Raw genomic sequence first — 23,279 nt, forward strand, 5'->3', positions numbered from 1 at the left:
ATTCCCTGCCCTGCACCCCCTCCAGCCCCTCAGGGTCTTGCCCAAATTTCCCCCAAATTTCCCTTTGCTTGAAGCAAAGTGTATCCATATCCTGTGGGCCCAGGAAAGCTGATTGAAGACACTGCATTGGGTGAAGTGATTTCAGATTCAACACTGTATTAATTAGTGTTCTAAATACGACTCTGAGGGGTTTGTGTCTGGAACTCTCAGGACGTGGGAGGAGAGCAAAAGGATGTGACTCAAAATCCATGAATATTTCCCTTTCCCACTGATTTTGACTGGATAGAAAATTTCTGCAGGGAGCACAGATGTGTTTTGTGGATTGTCCTAAAGGGAATTAATTAGGCTGTTCCCACCAGGCCCCTCTGGGTGTTAAAGTGGGTGTGGTGGTGCCTCAAGCACCTCCAGCTCTGTGGTGGGAAGGGGGACACAGAAGGATGTCACACAGGAGGGTTGGGCCACCTCAGGGTCTGACTGATCAGCCCAACTCATCATCACAGCTTCATAAAATCACTCATTTTTTGTTCTGACAAATGCTGACTTTTCTAGATTTTTTTTCTTTTGAATGGAAGCTCCTTAAATCCTTCAAATGAGGTGTAAGAAAAAAAGATACTCGATGGGGTTTTTTTTTAATATATTATTCAATCTCAAGCCTTTTTTGTCAGATAAGAATAGAAAGATTAAAAGAAACACTTCAAATTTTTGATGTTTCCTCTCTGCCCAAAAGGAACATTCTGATAATCTGTTTCCCTGTAATTCTGTGCTGGTTGGGTGCAATAAATAACAGCCAGGTTGTCACCTGGGAAAGTGTAAAATAAATATAATTTGTTCCAATGTTGTTTTCCCCCCCAGACCTCAACTGCTACTGTCAATATAGTGGTGACGGATGTCAATGACAACGGCCCCGTTTTTGACATGTTTCTCCCCAAAAACCTCTCTGTGCAGGAGGAGGAAGCCAATGCCTTTGTTGGTCAAGTCAGGGTAAGTCATGACAATTGCTTGTTTTATTACCCAGATTAGGAAAGGGCACAAAATAAGCGTGACTGGGACAAAATCCCATCCCAGTGGCTCAGGTTTAAATGCAAACTGGGCACTGGCAGATGCATTGGTGGCAACAAAGTCACGTTTGGGGCTTTAAAATGTGGCATTCATTGTTTTCTTCGCTGTATTTAATAGCTGAAAACACTTTTTCCTGGAAAAATAGCACATTAAAAAAGTGTCTAAACTTGGTTATAACAGATCTCCACGTTTTTAAGCTCTTCCTTGTTGTTTTTTGTATCTTTTTCTACCATACTGAGGGAGGGACACTCAGGTAGAGGAAATTGTCACACATTTCGAGGCCATTAAAGGGAAAATTAGTTAAAGCCTTGACTGAAAGAGTTGGTTGCCTGCCATAAAATAGATGTTGTTGGGGTGTTGTTAATTTGGGGGTTTGGAGCTGTGCAAATTTTCATTATACACCTGAGTCTCCTCTGGGTTGTGTGTGCTGGTTTAAAGGTGAACCAGCAGGGGAAATGAACTCACCACCAGAGAGATTATAAGTCAGAGCTAAAATTTAATAATAATATTACAATAAATACACTGACACAAAAGGGAAATTGCTTTCAACTCACAAACCCCAGCAGTATAACCCAGTGTCCTGGGGCACAAACCCAAGGGGGTTTGTTTGCCCTTGTGCTGAGACCCCTGTGGCTCCCCCAAGTCCAGAGCAAAAGGAAAAGAAAAACCTGTTGGTGCAGGTGAGGGCTGTGGTCTGGGTGAGAGCGGGGATCTCCTCCTGTCTAGGTCCTGCTGCTCCTCTGGATCCAACGAGAAGTTCCCGAGGTCTTACCCACCACTTATGTACCCTCAGGGAGCACCCAGTCCCTCCCCCTGGGCGGGGACTCACACAATGGGTGATTAACTCTGGGAGCCAGGGGGTGTTGAACTGTTGATGGCCCATTGGCAGCCACACCCCCTCAGGCTGAGTGTGAAGGTGCCAATGACTCCCTGGGCAGCTGCTGCTAATGGCCCATTGTCCTTGGGGAATGAATAGAGGGGGTAGAATACACAGCTTTGATCACCCCCACACAGGGTTAGCTGGTCCCTCCTGTTGTGGCTGCACATTCAGTCACTTGAAGAAACATTACTTTTTTTTTTTTTTTTTTTGCAAAGTTGTTTTTTCCAGGATCAGGTGAAAGAAGAAGGTGGGAATTAGTTGGTTTTTTGGGTATTTTTTATGCTAGCAGTTGAATGGTAGTTTTCATTTGTGCTTCATGTGAGTTAACACTAAGGTTGGATGCAGGATGGGCTGTGGGCAAAAGAAGAATTTCAAAGCTCTTCATTTCAGGAATTCAGATGTTAAAGCACCATGTGAATAGAAAATGGGAGCTCCTTAACTTGTACCTTCAGGAAGAACAGGGCATTTTGGGTACCATGGCAACCATGTAAGCACTTTGTTTTCCAAATGTAATATTTATTAAGCCATCAGAGGCTGGTTTGAAGCCTTGGATGTGGAGATGTTGGGATCCCTCACTGCAATTAAGTCAGATTTCATAAATTGGGAAGTTATTGCTTGGGGCTTTGTCATTGTCTTCATGTGTGGTGGGGGTTCATTTTGCAGGTTAAAATGCACAGGTGTGACATTTCAGATCAGTACCAAGTATCTTGAAAATCCCTTTTGTGTTCTGCTGGGTTCCCCCAAGGCCCAATCATCTCCTCAGACACGAGGGTGGCTCTGTATTTATCTTGGATGCAACTATAAAATACAACAAGTTATTGCCCCAAGACCTCTCTGTCTTCTAAAGGAGTGGAATTTGGGAGCTGAGTTGAAATGAAAATATTTACTGAAGCCTTGGGATGTGTTGTGGTGGGACAGAAACTGGTCCTGCCATTCCCTGTGGTGTTTTTCCACACTCTCTGGGTGCAGAAACCTTTCTCTGTGTAGCACAAACACTCCATGTAGCTCCTGCTGTTTCATGCTCACAAGTGCAGATTAATATAAAAATATTCACTGGGAACACCATTCCATGGTATAAACTGGAGAGATTTGTGATTTTTTTCTGCCCTCAGAGAGGTTATTGAGATAATGTTGATGTGTTTGGGTGCAGATGTTGTTGTTGGAGGACATTCTCCTTTGAAAACCTCAATAGCTTTGGGTGGGTTGTGCTTCACTGTGCAATGGAACCACAGCAGGGATGGCAGAGGGTTTTTATGTAGCAGCTTTAATGTGGTTAAAATACACATAAAGACCTACTTTAGGTGAGAATAAACTGGTGAGAGAATCATAGAATGGATTGGGTGGGAAAAGCCCTCCAAGATCATCAAGTCCAACCCTTGGTCCAACTCCAGTCCCTTTACCAGATCATGGCACTCAGTGCCACGGCCAAGCTCAGCTGAAAAACCTCCAGGGATGGGGAATCCACCCCCTCTCTGGGCAGCCCATTCCAATCCCTGAGCACTCTCTCTGCAAAGAATTTCTTTCTGCTCTCCAACTTCAATTTCCCCTGGCAGAGCTTGAGCCCATCGTGCCCCCTTGTCCTATTGCTGAGTGCCTGGGAGAAGAGACCAACCCCTACCTGGCCAGAACTTCCCTTCAGGCAGTTCCAGACAGTGCTGAGGTCACCTCTGAGCCTCCTCTTCTCCAGGCTAAACACCCCCAGCTCCCTCAGCCTCTCCCCACAGCACTTGAGCTCCAGTCCCTTCTCCAGCCTCGTTGCTCTTCTCTTCTCACTTGGCTTGGAAGAGACCTCTGAGCTCATCAAGTCCAACCCTTGATCCAACCCCACTGGGATCACTCTGGCACTCTGTGCCTTGGGCTGGTGATCCCAGGGGGGTTGGATCAAGACCTGGTGGATTCTCTGTCCCTGGAGGTGTTTCAGAGGACACTCAGTGCCACCTCCAGTCCCTTCTCCAGCCTCGTTGCTCTTCTCTGGCCCCGCTCCAGCCCCTCAATCTCTTGCCTCAACTGAGGGGCCCAGAACTGAACACAACACTCAAGGTGTGGCCTCCCCAAGGCAGAGTCCAGGGGAAGGGTCACTGCCCTGGGCCTGCTGGCCACGCTAGTTTGGATCCAGGCCAGGATCCCCTTGGCCTTCTTGGCCACCTGGGCACACTGGTGGCTCCTGTTGAGCTTCCTGTCCCTCAGTCCCCCCAGGTCCCTCTGCCTGGCTGCTCTCCAGCCACTCTGTGCCCAGCCTGGAGCGCTGCAGGGGGTTGTTGTGGCCAAAGGGCAGGACCTGCACTTGGCCTTATTGAACTTCATCCCATTGGAATCAGCCCATCTCTCAAGTCTCTCCAGATCCCTCTGCAGAGCCCTCCTGCCTTCCAGCAGGTCGACACTCCCTCCCAGCTTGGTGTCATCAGCAAATTTGCTGCTGATGGACTCAATCCCCTCATCTAAATCATCAATAAAGATGTTAAAGGTAATCCTTGCTGTGATGTGTTTTACCTCCCAAAAATTAACCTGCTGACTGCCAAGCTTTCCAGAATGTGTTTTACTGAGCTGAAATCCTCCAGGGCATGCAGTGACAAAGACTCTCCAACAGGTTTTGTGGTGTCCCTTTCCCTTTGGAATGGCATCTTCCCATTTTGCATGAGGTAAAAACAGAGCAAGAGGTTTTTACCTCAAGACCTCAGAAGGTCTGGCCCTGCTGCTCCTTGAGCAGAGCACCTGGTGATGAAGGACACAGAAAAGGTGCCCGATCACTCTGATCCCTCAGGATTTTTTACTCATGAGGTTTGGTATCAGGATCATTGTCAGAATCCCAGGATGGTTTAGGATCTCAAAAGTCCCATTCCACCCCCTGCCATGGGCAGGGACACCTCCCACCAGCCCTGGTTGCTCCAAGCCCTGTCAAACCTGGCCTTTGGATGGGGCTATAAACAATTTGTGATCCTGTACAACTAGTTTAGACTCTCCCATTAGTAACTCCTGCCACAGACCTGAGTTTTCTGTGCTCTGCTTTGTTTGGAGTGGGCGAATTGGACTTGGGAGGTGATTCCCATAAGGGCTTAGGTGATGTTTCTGAAGTTCCTTCCCAAGGAGATGCAGAGTGAGGGCAGTGAAAGATCTGCTGTGGGACAGGGGAGGGTTTTTCTGTGCAGCCAGGCAGTATCTATGAATTCCTGCTCTCCACCACTCCCACAGCTGGAGTTCCTGAGGCACTGGCACAGGAGCTCTGCCTGGGGGGGTCTGTGGAGCACACTGGGGATAAAAGGAACCAGAAGCAGGCTGGCAGTGGAGCAGAGGATTTGCAATCCCCTTCATTTTGCACTGTGTTGTCAAACTGGGGAGTGGAGGTGTATTGGATTCCCTGTTGGATTCCTCCTCTGATCCTGGGGATCCCCCCCAGGCAGGAGGGGAATTGCTGCCTGAAGGTGTCTACAAAGGGCCAAAACTTCACATGGGAAACGTGACAGTGAAGCTCAGGCATTTCCTTGCAGTTTAACGTGTGTTGGAGGCAGAGCATGGGCATGGTGTGCACCACCCTCAGTACCAGGGGCAGGGCAGGGCAGACATGGGCTGGCATTTAGGAAGGGATGGATGTACCCACTGCCAAGTCTGCAGGCAGGTTCACACTCTGCTTCAGCAAAAACCACCCCAAGCAGTTTGTTGCAGCCTCCAAATGCAGTTTGTGGTTAAAGAAAAAGCTGTTTGTGGGGCCCAGGAGAGAAAAATCATCACTGCACTGAAGTTTGGTTTCATCTGATATTTTATATATCTCCAGGTTCTTTCCCAGACCCAATTGTTTATTGTTGGTGTATGTCTGTGATCGGCACTGTTGGAAATCTCCAACATGAAGGTGTTGGGGTGAAGGGGAAACAGTGATAGGAAAGGAAATGAGAAGGAAAATAGGGGTACAGAATCAATAACCCACTCCCCAGTCAGATGCTCAAGTATCACTACACCTGAGCTCTTCCCTAAAATGGGGCAGCACCAATGAGTTCCAGTCATGGGAGCAGTTTGCAGTGTGTGCCACCTGCTTCTTCTTAAATGACAGAAGAAATGCTCAAAGAAACTGCTCTGTAGGATGGAGCTACTCTACCTCCTGGAAAGGAGTTTTGGAGGACTTTGGTTGTAGTGTGCAGTGGAAATATTCTGCTTTTCTCTTGACATAGTAAATGGAAAATCATACCTGTGGCAGCAACCACTGCAGAGCAAAGCAAGGCAGAACTGAGACAAGGAGGTGAGACAGAGATGCTGGGTGGCCTCAGCCCCCTGATTCTGGACACTCCCTTGTGATGGTCAAGAAATATTTCACATGTGTGGGGTAAAGGAGCAAACTCACTCTTGGGTGGGAATGAGGTGCCATTATGGCCCCAGTTTCCTGACAGGGCTCTCTGTCTGTGGGTCTCAGTGAGTTGTTTCAGGCTTCTGTTTACACAGAGCTGGAGCAGCTCTGCTGGGAGGGAAGGCTGGGAGAGCTGGGATTGTTCAGCCTGGAGAGGAGAAGCTTTGGGGGGACCCAACTGTGGCCTTGCAGGGCCTGGAGGGGCTACAAGAAACACGGAGAGGAACTGTTGAGAAGGGATGGAGGGACAGTATAAGGGGAATGGCTTCCCACTGCCAGAGGGCAGGGTTAGGTGGGTTATTGGGAAGGAATTCTTTGCTCTGAGGGTGGGCAGGCCCTGGCACAGGTTCGGCAGAGCAGCTGTGGCTGCCCCATCCCTGGGAGTGTCCAAGGCCAGGTTGGACAGGGCTTGGAGCACCCTGGACTGGTGGGAGGTGTCCCTGCTCATGGCAGGGGGTGGGATGGAATGATCTTGCAGATCCCTTCCAACCCAAACCCACATTGCCTTATAATATGTGTCAGGTGTCTTTTTTTCCACTAACCAGAGCTTGTGGCTTTGATATCTCTAATTAATGTAAGAAAACAAATTCCCTATAAGTGTTCTGTGAAGAAGAGGAGATGACAGAACACAACCAGAAGTATTAGAAGGGTCTAACTGGTGAGATAAGTAGCTTTAAATCCAAGTGTTGACTGTTCTGTTCCACTTGGATTCTATTTCTAATATTCTCTAAGTAGGTGTGTTGTGAGCAGAGACAACAGTCAAGAGAAATCCCAAAAATAGCTTTAAAATGGATGAACATGTCAGAGAAATATTTGGGAGCTCAGCTAAATGTGGAGATTTCAAGCAATATATTCCATCTGTGATTTAGAAAGTTTTATTTGGGGAGGGGATTTTTGTTGTTGTTTTATTTTTGCATTGTACATGCCCTGGTTGAATCTCTGAATTGATTGATCACACTATTGCCAAAGAACATACTCATCAAAAAAGAAACATTTCTAACCACCCTTCAAGTCAACCCAAGTCTGAAGTCAGGGTTGGTTCTGTGCCAGACTGAAAGGAGCTTGTCTGTTTTGAAGTGTTAAAATGTGATTAACTTCTGTAGGAGGTTCCCCAGCCCATTAAGTCATGAATTTGCAGCCATGAGGTTTTTGATTTTCAATTAGTTTAATTTATATTTGCTCAGAGCCTTTAACTGCTCTTGCTGTGTCGTTTCGTTTGGAGCCACATCTAATTGGGTTGGGAAGTAACCCCCAGATGGTTCTGGAATTGGCATTGACTGGGAAAGTCATCATCAAAGGTTCTTCTGCCTTGTCTAATGGCTCCAAGTGGGTCAGTTTGAACATTTACAGGGTGTTGCCTTTCTCCTACTGCAACTCATTAACTCTGTATAACTCTCCTTAAAACTACTGTGTAGTTAAGGATAAGCTGGGAATTCAGCAGGGTACTGAAGATCCTGGAGGACATCCACAAAGCCTGGAGTGTTTCTCCAAAAGATGTGTGTGGAAAGCATCAGTTTGTTCTCTCTGAGAAGTGGGAGTTGCCCTGAAATTTCAAGAAAACCAAAATCATGGATTTCTGTTGGAAGGAACCTCAAATCTCATCCCAATCCAGGACACCTTCCCCTGCAGCAGCTGCAGTGGGAGGGGGGTGGATCACCAAATTTGCCCCCTGATTTTATTCTGTGTCCTTTAGATCAACTTCCTTCATTGGGTTATTTGGTGCAGGCCAATCCTTCAGAATATTGGGGATTTATCCCACATTGTAATTAAGCCTCTGGCTCTCCTTGCAGTGTAAGAGGAAGTTTTGTGTTGGTCCCTCCTCATCCTTTGCTTGGCTTGGAGCACATAAGGAATGAAACAGAGAAGTGAAAGTCTGTATAAAAGCAGGCACAAAGGAGTGAAAGAGAGACAAAGCTTTTCTGAATGTTAGGGAAGAGGAAAACTCCAAACTTTTACGGATGATTGATGTTCCCTCCTTAAAATATTTATAAATTAATACCAAGAGGTCAAGAACGTTTCAAACTTTGTGGCCTTTTGCTGCATTTGGGAGATGTTAATTTTGTCCTGTGGGCACAAACAGTAATATCCCTGCAAAACAAGTACAAAATCCAATTTAACACTCCCACCCACACTTGATTTGCTGTTTGACACAAATGAAGGGCTTGGGAATATTTCCAACCCATAATAATAAACCCATTACACCCTCAATAATGACCCTATTAAACCCATAGCAATAAAAAACTCATGTCATCAGCCATGAAAACAATAATTCCCACCAGCAGCATCATCTGGATCCTCCAGCACAATTTCCATCCCTCCCTGGAGCTGAGGTGTTGCTGAAATACTGGAGAGGCTGTGGGACATCAGGAGCTTTGCTTGGTTGGGGAACTTCCATCCCTGAGGAAGGAAAATCTCCCCTGGAGAAAGCTGGTTTGGTGGCCCCAAGAAGTGTTTCAGCTTCCAGCCTTGGGGAGGGGAAACCCATCCTTTCCCTCTGCTTTGCAGGAGCAACAACCCACTGCCTTATTTTGCTGTTCCCCAGCTCCAAAGCCCGAGTCCAAATCCTCAATTAACCTCCCTAAATCCTGCTACCCATCGTGAGCAGGACTTGTGGATATTAGCAGAAGGTTTCTCTTGAAAAGAACGATAATGACATAATTAATATTGTTGACATTAAAGCCCTTGTCATTATATTGCAGAGTTAATGATCTTTCAAGAGGTGCTTTGGTAGTTCAGATCTCCCAGAACTGTGTTTTCAAGCTGTTGCAGATGGAAGAAGGTAATTTGTTACTGTGCAACACTGTTGGTTTGCATTCCTGAGGGTTTCCTGGGAATGCTGGAGCAGAGTTGGTAACACAAACTTCAATTTACCACAACAGGTAGAGGCTGTCACCTTGTAGGTGATGATACTGGAAAAAATGTGAGATGTGTTTCTTGGGAAATGAAGGAGCAGTTTATTTAGATTTCCAGGTTTGGTTTGTGGTGCAGTACTTTGTAGGTTAGTCATGAAGGTGAGAGTGGTCCTGTAGACCTGAGGAGCTCCAGGAACAGGAGCAGTTGTTACTCCAGCTCTGCAGGTGCTGTTCCTAATCCTGAACAAACACAGAAACACACAGAAACACAGACTATTCTGAGTTGGAAGGGACCCACAAGGATCATCAAGTCCAGCTCTTCAGTCAATGGCCCACAGAGGGGATTGAACCCATGACCTTGGCATTGTTACAACCAAGTTTTAACCAACTGAGCTGATCTCCAGAGGAATGTGGTAGCAGGTCCAGGGGTTCTTCCTCTCTGCTCTGCTCTTGGTGGCCCCACCTGGGTCACTGGGCTCAGTTCTGGTGTCCACAACACAAGAAAGACATGGAACTGCTGGAGCAATCCCAGAGCATCTCCCCTATGGAGACAGGCTGGGAGAGCTGGGAATTTTCAGCCTGGAGAGGAGAAGGATCTGTGGAGACCTCAAAGCACCTGAAGGGGCTACAGAGACGCTGGAGAGGGGCTGTGCAACAGGAATGGGAGGGACAGGACAAGGGGAAATAGTTTCAAACTGACAGAGAGTAGGTTTAGGTGGGATAGTGGGAAGGAATTTTTCCCTGTGAGGGTGGGCAGACCCTGGCACAGGTGCCCAGGGAAGCTGTGGCTGCCCCATCCCTGGGAGTGTCCCAGGCCAGGCTGGACAGGGTTTGGAGCCACCTGGGCTGGTGGGAGGTGTCCCTGCCCAGGGCAGGTGGTGGGACGGGATGGGCTTTGAGGTCCCTTCCAACCCAAACCATTCCATGACTCTGTGATTCCATGAGATAGGAGAGATAGAAATGGGCACCTCCCTTTCTGTGCAGCACTGGAAAGAAGAGCTGGTCAGTAAGTGATGTTTTGTTCATACTCTTTTTCCAACTCTCATTTATACTCCTGCAGATGTTCTTAATTGAAATAAAAATAATTTACCTTAAACATACATAAAACAGGCATCTGTATCCTGAGAAAGGTACCCCTTTTGTTTAGGCCACATTGGCTGAAGGGAATTTATGAGCTCTCCACTTGGGTAACTCTGGGGCAGCAGATTTCCCTGTCAGGCTGCTTGGACCAGTTTCCCTCAGAGCAGAGGGAAACCTCTGAGCATGCAGAGGGGTCCTCCCAAATTATTCTTTTATCCAGGAAAGCAAACCCAGATTTGTGTCCCCTTCAGATTTCCCAAGGGTTGCACATGATTGCAGGTGATGGAACATCAGAATGCTTGGCAGGTCCTGGGGACAACCATGGGTGCAGGGATGGCTCAGAGAGCCCCAGGCTCCATCCTGCTCCAGGAATCCAAGGTTGGAACAGACCTCCAAGACCACCAAGTCCAACCTTGAACCAAATCCCACCATGACCACTAAATACCACCATTACCTTCTTCTGCCTCTACAGGCACTGGAACTTTCCTTCCCTTTGCCAGCTGTAGGGATGAAGGGCAGGAGGGGCTGGGTTAGGATGCCACAAAACGTCTTACAGCAGAAATGAGTCAGTTCATTCCTCGTTGTTGGGTGTTCACATCCCACTGTGGAGGGCCAAGAGCAGGTGATGTTCTCTGCAAATGTGGATTCTCACTTGTGCTGCCCTCAGCTTTGGCAGCTTTGGCTCATTGCAGGGGAGGAAACGTGTTCTGGGCATGTCCTGCACACACACCTGAGCTCAGGTGTGTGGGGGCTCAGTGGGGGCCACACAGGGGCTGCACTCTGGGGAGCAGAAAGAAATCCAGTCAGTTTTGGGCTCAGGTTTTTGCCCTGATACTTTTTTTACTCCAAATGGACCTCAGCTTAGAGAAGAAATTACTAAGGTTGTTTGTGTAGCCCAGAGAAAAGTAACATCTGTGATTTGTGTGTCATGGTTAGAGCTGGAAACTGCCACGGGAACTGGTTTCTGGATGGGCCCCAGAGCTGATCTCCTTTCCTGCCTCCCAGCAGAGAGTCTCTGGGAGGAGGCACTGACTGGAAAAGTCAGGAGCAGATGTCAAAGCATCAGGGGTTGGTCCTTGGTTTGAGCCTCTGTTGTGCTGTGGCTCAGCTTGACAAACCAGACACTTGGGAAGTCAAGCCCTCAGGTAGTTCTAATGCTGCAGGATCTTCAGCCTCAGGTGGTATCTGAGGGTAGTTCTAATGCTGCAGGATCTTCAGCCTCAGGTGGTGTCTGAGGGTAGTTCTAATGCTGCAGGATCTTCAGCCTCGGGTGGTGTCTGAGGGTAGTTCTAATGCTGCAGGATCTTCAGCCTCAGGTGGTGTCTGAGGGTAGTTCTAATGCTGCAGGATCTTCAGCCTCAGGTGGTGTCTGAGGGTAGTTCTAATGCTGCAGGATCTTCAGCCTCAGGTGGTGTCTGAGGGTAGTTCTAATGCTGCAGGATCTTCAGCCTCAGGTGGTGTCTGAGGGTAGTTCTAATGCTGCAGGATCTTCAGCCTCAGGTGGTGTCTGAGGGTAGTTCTAATGCTGCAGGATCTTCAGCCTCAGGTGGTGTCTGAGGGTAGTTCTAATGCTGCAGGATCTTCAGCCTCAGGTGGTGTCTGAGGGTGAGTTTTGTTGACCACTGGTTGCTTTGGTGTTTCAGTGCTGCCCAGATCACTCTGGAGTAGGTCCTTAGATGAGGATGGATTCAGTCACCCAGAATTCGTTCAAAATTTGCTTTTCAATTGACACAGTTTGTCACATTCAGTGGTGTTTTAATTGCTGCTCTCTGAAGAACTGCTGAACTTTTCTGCAGTTTATTCATCATGTTCTTCAGACCCAAATATCATCCTTAATTCCTCTGCACTCAGAAGAGGCCAGTGATTGTAACAGCAAACTTTAGGTTTGTTCACTTGGTCTCTCTGTCCTCACACACACTGAGCATCCAGTTTCAGTGGCAGCCAAATAATTCTTGCTTTACACCCTTATAGGATGGAGATAATTCATATGCTTTTCCAAGAGCTCCCAGCGTTGAATGCTGACCTGTTGTTTCTCCTCTTCTTAATTTAATTATGGTGTGATGAATGAGGTTATGTAAATGAAACAAAGGGCATTCTGTCAGCAAGGCACTCTCATTTATTTGCCTTTAGAAATGACATCTGGGAAGATCAGAAGAGATCTGCATGTTTTGTTTTCAGAACAATTGTCAGGAAGTTCCCAGCAATGTTTCATTCTGGTGGAGGTGTTCATTCTAAGACTTAGTAATGAAACCTTTTATCTTGCTAGAAATCAATTAGAAGTTAATTAAAATTGGTAATAAGAAGAAAGATCACTGTGCATCTTCCCTGCACTACATCCAGGTGCTGAGCAGTGATGGCTGTGACTTCTCCTGGTGGGTCTGTGGGTAACACATCCTGTCAATCAATGCTTGGATTTGCTCAGCTTCCAATCACTTCTATTTCCTCCATAGAAATAACTGATCCAAACAAAAAAAACCTCAAACAACCAAACAAACCAAAAAAACCAAAAAAACCCAAACCAACCAACCAACCAAACAAAAAAACCCCAACAAAACAAAAAACCCCAAACCAAACCAAACCAACCAACCAACCAAACAAACAAAAAAAACCCAACAAAACAAAAAACGCCAAACCAAACCAACCAACCAACCAAACAAACAAACAAAAAAACCCCAACAAAACAAAAAACCCCAAACCAAACCAACCAACCAACCAAACAAAAAAACCCCAACAAAACAAAAAACCCCAAACCAAACCAACCAACCAACCAAACAAACAAACAAAAAAAACACGCCAAAAAACCAGGAAGATCCAAGAGCAATCTGAAATATTCCTGTAATTGGAAGGCATGAGATCAAATTCTCGTGAGACAACATTTTTGTACCACATTGATTGGAAGTAAGTTTTGGAATAGATAAACTGGTTTTATAGGAATGTAAATTAAAATTGCTTTCAAATATATGGCAGGCAATTTGGCTCCTAAAAAAATGGTTATGTGTGTTGTGAACTCATTTGTGGACATCCTTGGGCATAAATATCTTTGTAACATTCTGCAGGACTGATTTCATTCTCTGAATCCCAGAATCACTGAGGTTGGAAAAGACCCCCAGGTTCAGAGCCCACCCTGTGCCCGATGCCCACCTTGGCAAAGCCCTCCCAGCCCATGGAGCCCACCCTGTGCCCGATGCCCACCTTGGCAAAGCCCTCCCAGCCCACAGAGCCCACCCTGTGCCAGATGCCCACCTTGGCAAAGCCCTCCCAGCCCACGGAGCCCACCCTGTGCCCGATGCCCACCTTGGCAAAGCCCTCCCAGCCCACAGAGCCCACCCTGTGCCCGATGCCCACCTTGGCAAAGCCCTCCCAGCCCCTGGAGCCCACCCTGTGCCCGATGCCCACCTTGGCAAAGCCCTCCCAGCCCATGGAGCCCACCCTGTGCCCGATGCCCACCTTGTCCCCCAGCCCAGAGCACTCAGTGCCACGGCCAGTCCTGCCTTGGGCACCTCCAGGGCTGGGCACTCCAAACCTCCCTGGGCGGCCCCTGCCAAGGCCTGACCACCCTTTCCAGGCACAAATTCCTGCTCCTGTGCCCCCTGCCCCTGCCCTGGCCCAGCCTGAGGCCATTTCCTCTTATCTTGTCAAAAGTTGTCCAAGGCTAAGCAGCCAAATATTTTTCTCCTCAAAAGTCCAGCTGGGATCCAGTGATTTCTGTCCCTGCCAATTGAGTGATTTGCTCGTGTGGGATGTTTCACCTTCAGTAGAACCTCAGAGGGAGTCAGGGTGCTGTGCTGGTTTAAAGGTAAACCAGGAGGAGAAAAAAACCCAACACAAAAGAGATTACGAGTCAGAGTTACGATTTAATAACAATATTGCAATAAATGCAGTGGCACAAAGAGAAATTGGGTTTAACCCCCAACCCCAGCAGTCTAACCCACCCCCTGGGGCACAAACACAATGGGGTTTGGTGGCCCCTGTGCTGAGCCCCACGTGGTTCCTTCGAGTCCAGAGGAAAAGGAAGGGAAAGAAAAACATGTTGGTGCAGATGATGGCACAGTCTGGTGGAGAGTGGTGGGCTCCTCCTGTCCAGGGTCTGCTCCTCCTCTGGATTTCAAGAGTGGTCCCAGGAGTCCCCAAAGCCCAAGACTGTCTCCCCTCAGGTGCAGGTGCCCCCAGTGCCTCCCCCAGGGCAGGGAGTTCCACACTGGGGGATCTGACTCTGGCAGTCAGGGGGGATTTTGGAATGGTTGCTGGCCCCTGAGCAGAGCTGAGGTGGGTGTGGAGGTGCCAAGGAGTCCCTGCAGGGCAGTTCTCCCAGCTCCTCTGCCAGGCTTCTTTCCCAGCCAGCTCCCAGCCTGAGGGCTCAGCTGTGCCCTGGGCAGCTGCTGCCAATGGGCCATTGGGAACAGTTGCTGGGCAATGGCCCAGAGGGTTTGGAATGCCCAGCTTTGGTCACACCCACACAGGGATAAACTGGTCCCACCTGCTGAACTGGGACAGTGGCCATAAACAAGCTCTGCTGAGCAGCCACACAAGCAGCAGTGCCCTGTTAAACCCTTCCCTGGTTTCTCCCCTGGGAATGTACATTCAAACCTGGTCCTCTGGCTGTCCCTCCAGGCCACAGATGCCGACGCTGGGGTCAATGGGCAGGTCCACTACAGCCTGACCAACTTCAACAACCTGTTCCGCATCACGGCCAACGGCAGCATCTACACGGCGGTGAAGCTGGACCGGGAGCTGAGGGACCACTATGAGCTCATCGTGGAGGCCACAGACGGTGCCGCCGACCCCCGTCGTGCCACCCTCACCTTGGCCATCAGGGTGCTGGATGTGGATGACAACAGCCCTGTGTTTACCAACTCTTCCTACTCCGTCTGGGTGCCTGAAAACATGCCCCCAGGCACTGTCTTCCTGAAGATAGAGGTAAGGGAGCCTTGGGGAGGGGAGGAGGTGTTGTGGGTGTTATTGAATATTTGAGTAATACCTTTCATGCTTCAGCACAGTGAAATATTGGTACTTGTTATCAGAGCAGTTGCACATCTGTGGCCATTGATCATGGAGAGTCCAGAATTTTGAATTAAAGGAATCCTTATTTTTGTCTTCTGACACCTTGCATTTCAGGATAGCTTTAAGCCCTTTTATCTCCTTCAGCTTGATGCTGAAATTCATCTTCTGAATCAGTGGTCTGAGTTCAGGAAGAGTTTGGACAACACTCCAAGGGTGGGATTGTTGGGGTGTCTGTGCAGGGCCAGAGGCTGGACTCAAAGATCCTGATGAGTCCCTTCCAACTCAGCATATTACAGGATAATACAGGCTCAGTCAGTATTCTGGTGCCTGATTCCCATGCCTGGAAGTGTCCAAGGCTGGGTTGGACAGGGCTTGGAGCAACCTGGGCTGCTGGAATGTGTCCCTGCCCATGGCAGGGGGTGGGAATGAGATGAGCTTTAAGGTCCCTTCCCACCCAAACCATCCTGGAATTCTTTGATCCTATCCCTGATAGTGGCTGACAGCAGGTGCCCCAGGGAAGAGGACAAGACCAGACTCTGCTTCCAGTGCCTCTTTCCCAGAACAAAATCATAGAATTGATTGGGTTGGAAAAGACCTCCGAGATCATCAAGTCCAACCCTTGGTCCAACTCCAGTCCCTTTACCAGATCATGGCACTCAGTGCCACGGCCAAGCTCAGCTGAAAAACCTCCACGGATGGTGAATCCAGCCCCTCTCTGGGCAGCCCATTCCAATGCCTGAGCACTCTCTCTGCAAAGAAGTTTTTTCTCATCTCCAACCTCAATTTCCCCTGGCAGAGCTTGAGCCCATCGTGCCCCCTTGTCCTATTGCTGAGTGCCTGGGAGAAGAGACCAACCCCCACCTGGCCAGAACTTCCCTTCAGGCAGTTCCAGACAGTGCTGAGGTCACCTCTGAGCCTCCTCTTCTCCAGCCTGAACACCCCCAGCTCCCTCAGCCTCTCCCCACAGCACTTGTGCTCCAGTCCCTTCATCAGCCTTGTTGCTTGTCTACAGTTCTTGTTTCCCATGGCAGATACCTCTGGATTTTACAACCTTCAGCGAATTTGTTTTCTTCTGTCTGTGTACAATTATAATACAATTATAATACAATTAGAGCAATATAACAAACCCCACGTCGTTGGCAGTACCTTGCTTTTTTCTGCCCTTTCAGTGCAGCAGGGGCTGCTTTGTGAGAAGGGGCTTTGCTTGGTTTCACCCCCTCTGCTCTGGTGCAGGCCAAGGACGTGGATCTGGGCTCCGAGGTGAACTATCGCATCCGCACGGAGGAGGCGCGCCAGTATTTCACCCTGAACAGGCTCACGGGCGAGCTGGCGCTGCTGAAGTCCTTGGATTACGAGTCCTTCTCGGACACAGAAGCCACCTTCACCTTCCTGGTGGAGGCCTTCGACAGCAAGGGCACTATGCCTCCTGGGCTGGCCACCGTCACCGTCAGGGTCAAGGTAAGAGCAGCCCCTCAATGCCACCCTCTGCTGGTGCCACCAAGCCCTTTCCCAGCCCTCCCAGGAACTCCAGGAGTGGTGTCTTTGCTCCCCTGCTCTTCACTTGTGCAAAGCTACTTTTCCTACCAGCAACAAGAGGGGGTTTAAGAAGGGGGTCACGAGGATGAAGACACCGATTCTTGCCCTCCTGGAAACTTCTCCCACACGTAAAGAACAAAAAGGGAGGGTTGATGGTACTTTGGAAAGGCAAGTGAGAGGCTGGAATGTCAGGCTGGATCCAGGAGTAATGATGTCAGCAGTAAAAGGTTTTAGACTGGGGCCAGAACAGCTTTTTGTAACAGCTTTTCTTGGTGCAATCATAGAGCTAAATCCTGGATCACAGATCTGTGAGTTACCAGGTATAAACATTCTGTCCTTTTGAATCCCTGCAAGGCTGAAACCAGCCCCTAATGGAATTATCTGTAAAAATGACACAATCCTGTTTCAGACTCAGCTCTCCTAAATTGTAGTGAACACTGGAGTGGGGTTTTGGTTGTTTTTGGGTTTTGGGTTGGGGTTTTTTTGGGGTTTTTTTTGGTTTTTTTGTGAGGTTTGGGGGACAAGAGAGTTTATTTACTTGTATTTTAGCCAAGGAGCAAAAATCTGTAGCAACGCCAAGAGCTCACAAATGTCAGATTTATCTCCAGCAACTTCAGCTTAAATCCAAGTCTGTGGAAAGCATTTAGCATTTATGAGTCAATCTGGGCTTTAGCTTCTTGTTGGGACTGCCACATGGGTTTGTGTAACTCTGTTTGGTGGTATCTGCTGAGCTCTGAATTATTTTAGGGATGGGAATTGTCTCTGGTGATTTGGTGACAAGGCAGGAAGGCTTCTATGACACCTCTGTCTGCAAAAGTTCTCAGTCTGAGGTGCAGCTCTCCTGTTTCCTGATAATCCATGCTCTTCTCCAGGAGGTTCCAAGTCAGTCACAGAAGTCAAAGCTTCTGCCATCATTCCTTGAGCCTTTTCTGCTAGACTTTTTCAGGGGAAGTTTCTCAAAGCTGGTTTTTACCTAAAAGAACCTTTTTCCCAGCACACTGAATTTCTGAAAGAATGGAGTGTTTGAGTTGGTTTGTTGGGGTTTTTTGAAGGTACATGTGTTCAGATGGGGTTGTGTTCAGAGCAAAGCTGTTCTCTGTGCCGTGGGGTTGCCCCAGCTGGTGCACAGAGATGGAGGGATCAAGAGGTCCCCCAGCAGGTGGGCAGGTGGCACCAAACTGGGGCTGCAGTGGCACACTGAAGGACAGGACCATCCAGAGGGACCTGGACAAGCTCCAGAAGTGGCCCCTGGGAAGCTCAGGAGGTTTAACAAGGCCAAGGAGTGGTTCTGGGTCAGGACAATCCCTGGAATCCATCCAGGCTGGGGATGAGCAGATGGAGCAACTCTGGGAGAAGGACTTGGGGGGCTGGTGGGGCAGAGACTGTTGTGAGATGACAGGTTGACTTTTACAACAAATATTATACACTTTGCTGAGGTGAAGGTGATGGCTGGTGTCCAGCCTTGAGTGACAGGTAGGACAGTGGCATTTGAATGGCAGTTGAGGGAATGGAGGAGGACTCATGGAAAAACCAGCTTTAATATTTCACTTTTGTTGGGCAGATGTCATTGATGGGTTATTTGTCAGGTGGCTGAAATTTTAAACCTTGGTCACAAGAGATGTCTTTGATAGAAAGGGTGGTTTAATTTGAGCTTATAGATGAACTTCCCAGATCCAAAATTTACAGGGGTGGGGGGAGAAGGTGGAGATTGCAGTCCAAACTCTGTCCAGTGTCCCTGTGTGAGATGTGATGGATCCCCAAGAGGACACCTTGAATGGCTGATCCAAGAGACAGAGCAGCAGGAGAGGGTGCAGAGGCTTGGAAGCCAAGGAAGAACAAGAAGAGCAGGACACCCATTCCCCTACACTCAGCTCTGATCCTGATCCTGCTCTGGGACCAGGAACTGGATGTGTCCTTTTCCTCTTAGTAGTACATGTGCCTTCACTTCATTTAGAAGCTGTATTTGATTAATTATTGCATTGCAGCATTTGAGACCCCAAATAGGGAATAAACCAAGTGCAGCTGCACTGTGGGTTCCAACATAAGAGCCCTGCAGTCTTTGATAACACAGAACTGAACCAGAGGAAACCAGAAGCAAGAATTAAGGCAGTCGTGGGGCCAGACATGGAACTCATGTCACCATTACAGATTCAGCCCCTCTAATCCTCACCACATTATTTGTGTTATTACTGAGGTCTCCAAGTCCTCTTGGGCTTCCTCTGCTCTGCTCACATTTGTCATTTCTCAGAGCTCAGCTCTTTAACCTGAAGAGCTCTTTTACAAAGCAATTTTCCCTGTGTAATAGAATTCTGTTAACCAACTATGGACATCTGATGGTGTCATCCATCATTTATGTGCTATCAAACAGAGTGAGCAGCACACCCATAACCCCCTGCTCCTTGTGGCTCCCACTTCCAGCCTTTGGCATGACAAGTTACAAATGGTTTGTATTAACCTTTGCTGAACCAGATCATGGCACAGATTGCACAGCAGAACACTCACTGCAGGAGGAATAACTTCATCTGGCCCTGCCCTGGAACACATTATCAGCTCTGCTGCAGCCCAGTGGCTCCTTGCACTGTCTGGATGTCTTAGGACTCCTTTGTCAGAGTCATTTAGATTGGAAAAGACCTGTAAGAGCATTGAGTCAAACCATTGTCCAGCCCCGTGGTGTTCACACAGAACTGTGTCCCCAAGTGCCCCATTGTGCTGGTTTGAAGGTGAACCAGCAAGGGAAAATGAACTCACCCCGAGAGAGATTATAAGTCAGAGCTAAAATTTAATAATAATATTATTATAACAACACTGACACACAAGGGAAATTGCTTTCAACTCACAAACCCCAGCAGTATAACCCAGTGTCCTGGGGCACAAACCCAAGGGGGTTTGTTTGCCCTTGTGCTGAGACCCCTGTGGCTCCCCCAAGTCCAGAGCAAAAGGAAAAGAAAAACCTGTTGGTGCAGGCGAGGGCTGTGGTCTGGGCGAGAGTGGTGATCTCCTGCTGTCGAGGTCCTGCTGCTGCTCTGGATCCGACGAGAAGTACCCGAGGTCTTCTTACCCACCACTTATGTACCCTCAGGGAGCACTCAGTCCCTCCCCCTGGGCGGGGACTCACACAATGGGTGATTGACTCTGGGAGCCAGGGGGTGTTGAGCTGTTGATGGCCCATTGGCAGCCACACCCCCTCAGGCTGGGTGTGAAGGTGATAATGGCTCCCTGGGCAGCTGCTGCTAATGGCCCATTGTCCTTGGGGAATGAATAGAGGGGGTAGAATACACAGCTTTGATCACCCCCACACAGGGTTAGCTGGTCCCTCCTGCTGAACTAGGACACCCATGCACAGGACTTTGGGACATCTCCAGGGACAAGGGCACCACTGCCCTGGGCAGTCCCTTCTAATGGCCATCCTTTTGGTGAAGAAGTATTTCCCAGTATCCAACCTGAACCTATGATACCCAACTCAGGGCCATTTCCTCTGCTCCTGTCTCTTGTTCCTTGGGAGAAGAGCCCAATCCTCACTTGGCTCCAACCTCCTTTCAGGGAATTGTAGAGAGAGATAATTGTTGCATCCATTCTGGCACTACCAAGGAGGAACAGTACAAATGGCATTCATTTCTCCTTGCTGCCTCCAGCAGGCTGATCTCTCTTTTCTCCCAGTTCTCAGGTTCCTTTGGCTGCTTTCATAACTTCTCCCCTTGCCCCGAAGCAGCAGCCAGTCCTGGTGTGTCTGGGAGGGCTCAGTCTCTTGCTCCCAGTGCCCGTGGTGCCCGTTGGCAAACACACAGTCCCAGTGCTGGGAACAGCAACGTCGTGCCAGTTCAAGTGGTGTGCTTGTTATTAGGATTTAGCATTTGGAAACCATTGCTGTGCCCACAGGGTTCCTTAACAGAGCCAGGACCAGCCTTTCCCTGGTATATATAAAATATGTGTTCCTAAACACATATTTTAAGTATTTCTGCCTCAAGGGGCCTCTGAGGTACCTACATATTTTCTGTTGTGTCCACCTCTTCTTATTACCAGCATTAGTTTTGTGTTCCTTTGTCTCTCTCTTGTTATAACTGCTTTTTCTCCTATTTCTGTGTCCCCAGACTGGTTTGCTCCATAGTCTGGTGTGGTGGAATGAAGCCATTGCTTCAGGTCAAGGGCTACAAGAGACAGAGCAACAGGAAGGAATAAAACCAGAGCTCTCATTTTCTAGAAATGCCATATTAGGAGAGTGCCAGCAAAGGAGGGCAGGATGAGTGGGCAGTGCCATGGCCTGAGAACTGGCTGGACAGCAGATCCCAGGGGTGGGCATCACTGGCACAGGGACTGGTTGGAGCCTGTCACTGGTGGTGCCCCCAGGGCTCAGTGCTGGCCCAGGGCTGTGGGACTTGCCCCACTGGTGCCAGGCAGGGTCGGTGCCTCCTCCCTTGGCTGTGACACAAAGCTGGAGGAGCAGCGAGCCCAGAGGGCTCTGCCCCTCTCGGAAGGGCTGCCCAGGCTGGAGAGAAGGGCACAGAGGAACTGCCTGCAATTCCACAGGGGCCAGGGCAGGGCCTGCACATGGGCAGAGACAACCCCAAGCACCAGCACAGGCTGGGGGGACCTGCTGGAGAAGAACCTGGGGGTCCTGGTGGGCAACCAGCTGTCCCTGACCAGCAGTGAGCCCTGGGGACAAGGAGGGCAATGGGGCCCTGGGGGGCAGCAGGAGGGCACTGGCAGCAGGGGATGCTGGAGGGCAGCAGGAGGGCACTGGCAGCAGGGCAGGAGGGGATGCTGGGGGGCAGCAGGAGGGGCACTGGCAGCAGGGGGTGCTGGGGGGTAGCAGGAGGGCACTGGCAGCAGGGGATGCTGGGGGGCAGCAGGAGGGCACTGGCAGCAGGGGATGCTGGGGGGCAGCAGGAGGGCACTGGCAGCAGGGGATGCTGGGGGGCAGCAGGAGGGCACTGGCAGCAGGGGATGCTGGGGGGCAGCAGGAGGGCACTGGCAGCAGGGGATGCTGGGGAGCAGCAGGGGATGCTGGAGGGCAGCAGGAGGGCACTGGCAGCAGGGGATGCTGGGGGGCAGCAGGAGGGCACTGGCAGCAGGGGATGCTGGGGGGCAGCAGGAGGGCAGTGGCAGCAGGGGATGCTGGGGGGCAGCAGGAGGGCACTGGCAGCAGGGGATGCTGGGGGGCAGCAGGAGGGCACTGGCAGCAGGGGATGCTGCCCCTGTGCCCAGCCCTGGCAGGCACAGCTGCAGGGCTGTGCCCAGCTCGGGCTCCTCAGCACAGCAGGGCCAGGGAGCTCCTGCAGCGGGGCCAGCGCAGGCTGCGCAGATGCTGAAGGGCCTGGAGCAGCTCTGGCAGCAGCAAAGGCTGAGGGAGCTGGGGCTGGGCAGCCTCCAGAGCAGAGCCTGGCAGGGACCTCCCCAGGGCTGGCAGTGCCTGCAGGGAGGGGGCAGAGCACGGCCCGGGCTCTGCTCGGGGGGCCCAGCCATGGCACCAGAGCAACGGGCAGCAACTGATGCCCAGCAAGTGCCACCTGGGCAGGAGGAAGAACTTCTTGGCTGGGCAGTGCCCCAGCCCTGAGCAGAGCCCAGAGAGGGGGGGAGGTGGCACCAGATGCCCCACTGTGATCCTTCCAATGTTCCTGTTTTGTGATTCCGTGAAAGTGGGAAGTGAACTCTTCATCACAAGCACCTACGTCAGAACAGCAAAAATTGCCTATTAAATATTAAAATGCAAATTTCATATACTTTTAGACATGAGAACATAAAATTAAGTTTTAAAATTGTTCAGAAATAAGGTCTCTGGATGTGGAGTGACAGACCCAGTGTGGAAACTATGGAAAATCTGAGCTGTGACTTCAGAAAACAATTCTCTCACAGGAAAGGGTGGTCAGGCCTTGGCAGGGGCTGCCCAGGGAGGTTTGGAGTGCCCTGGAGGTGCCCAAGGCAGGACTGGCCGTGGCACTCTCAGTGCTCTGGGCTGGGGGACAAGGTGGGCATCGGGCACAGGGTGGGCTCCTGGGGCTGGGAGGGCTTTGCCAAGGTGGGCATCGGGCACAGGGTGGGCTCCTGGGGCTGGGAGGGCTTTGCCAAGTTGGACATCGGGCACAGGGTGGGCTCCATGGGCTGGGAGGGCTTTGCCAAGGTGGGCATCGGGCACAGGGTGGGCTCCTGGGGCTGGGAGGGCTTTGCCAAGTTGGACATCGGGCACAGGGTGGGCTCCATGGGCTGGGAGGGCTTTGCCAAGTTGGACATCGGGCACAGGGTGGGCTCCATGGGCTGGGAGGGCTTTGCCAAGGTGGGCATTGGGCACAGGGTGGGCTCCTGGGGCTGGGGGGGCTTTGCCAAGGTGGGCATCGGGCACAGGGTGGGCTCCTGGGGCTGGGAGGGCTTTGCCAAGGTGGGCATCAGGCACAGGGTGGGCTCCTGGGGCTGGGAGGGCTTTGCCAAGGTGGGCATTGGGCACAGGGTGGGCTCCAGGGGCTGGGACAGCTTTGCCAACCTCAGTGATCCTGTGTTTGTGGATCAGCAAAGTCACCCTCGAGGGCATGTGACGACTGTTATTTTT

At 50.1% G+C, this 23,279-nt stretch overlaps 1 protein-coding gene across 1 annotated transcript in view; it reads left to right on the plus strand.

The window, feature by feature from the left end:
• PCDH15 (protocadherin related 15) overlaps positions 1-23,279 on the plus strand; it is a 432,606-nt gene that overhangs the window by 291,713 nt on the left and 117,614 nt on the right. Inside the window, exons 19-21 of the mRNA XM_071563312.1 lie at positions 853-981; positions 14,816-15,121; positions 16,439-16,663. Coding sequence (XP_071419413.1) covers positions 853-981; positions 14,816-15,121; positions 16,439-16,663 — 660 coding nt within the window. The remainder of the gene's footprint in view (positions 1-852; positions 982-14,815; positions 15,122-16,438; positions 16,664-23,279) is intronic.

The sequence above is a fragment of the Pithys albifrons genome, chromosome 9 (assembly GCF_047495875.1).
Source record: "Pithys albifrons albifrons isolate INPA30051 chromosome 9, PitAlb_v1, whole genome shotgun sequence".
Lineage (NCBI taxonomy): Eukaryota > Metazoa > Chordata > Aves > Passeriformes > Thamnophilidae > Pithys > Pithys albifrons.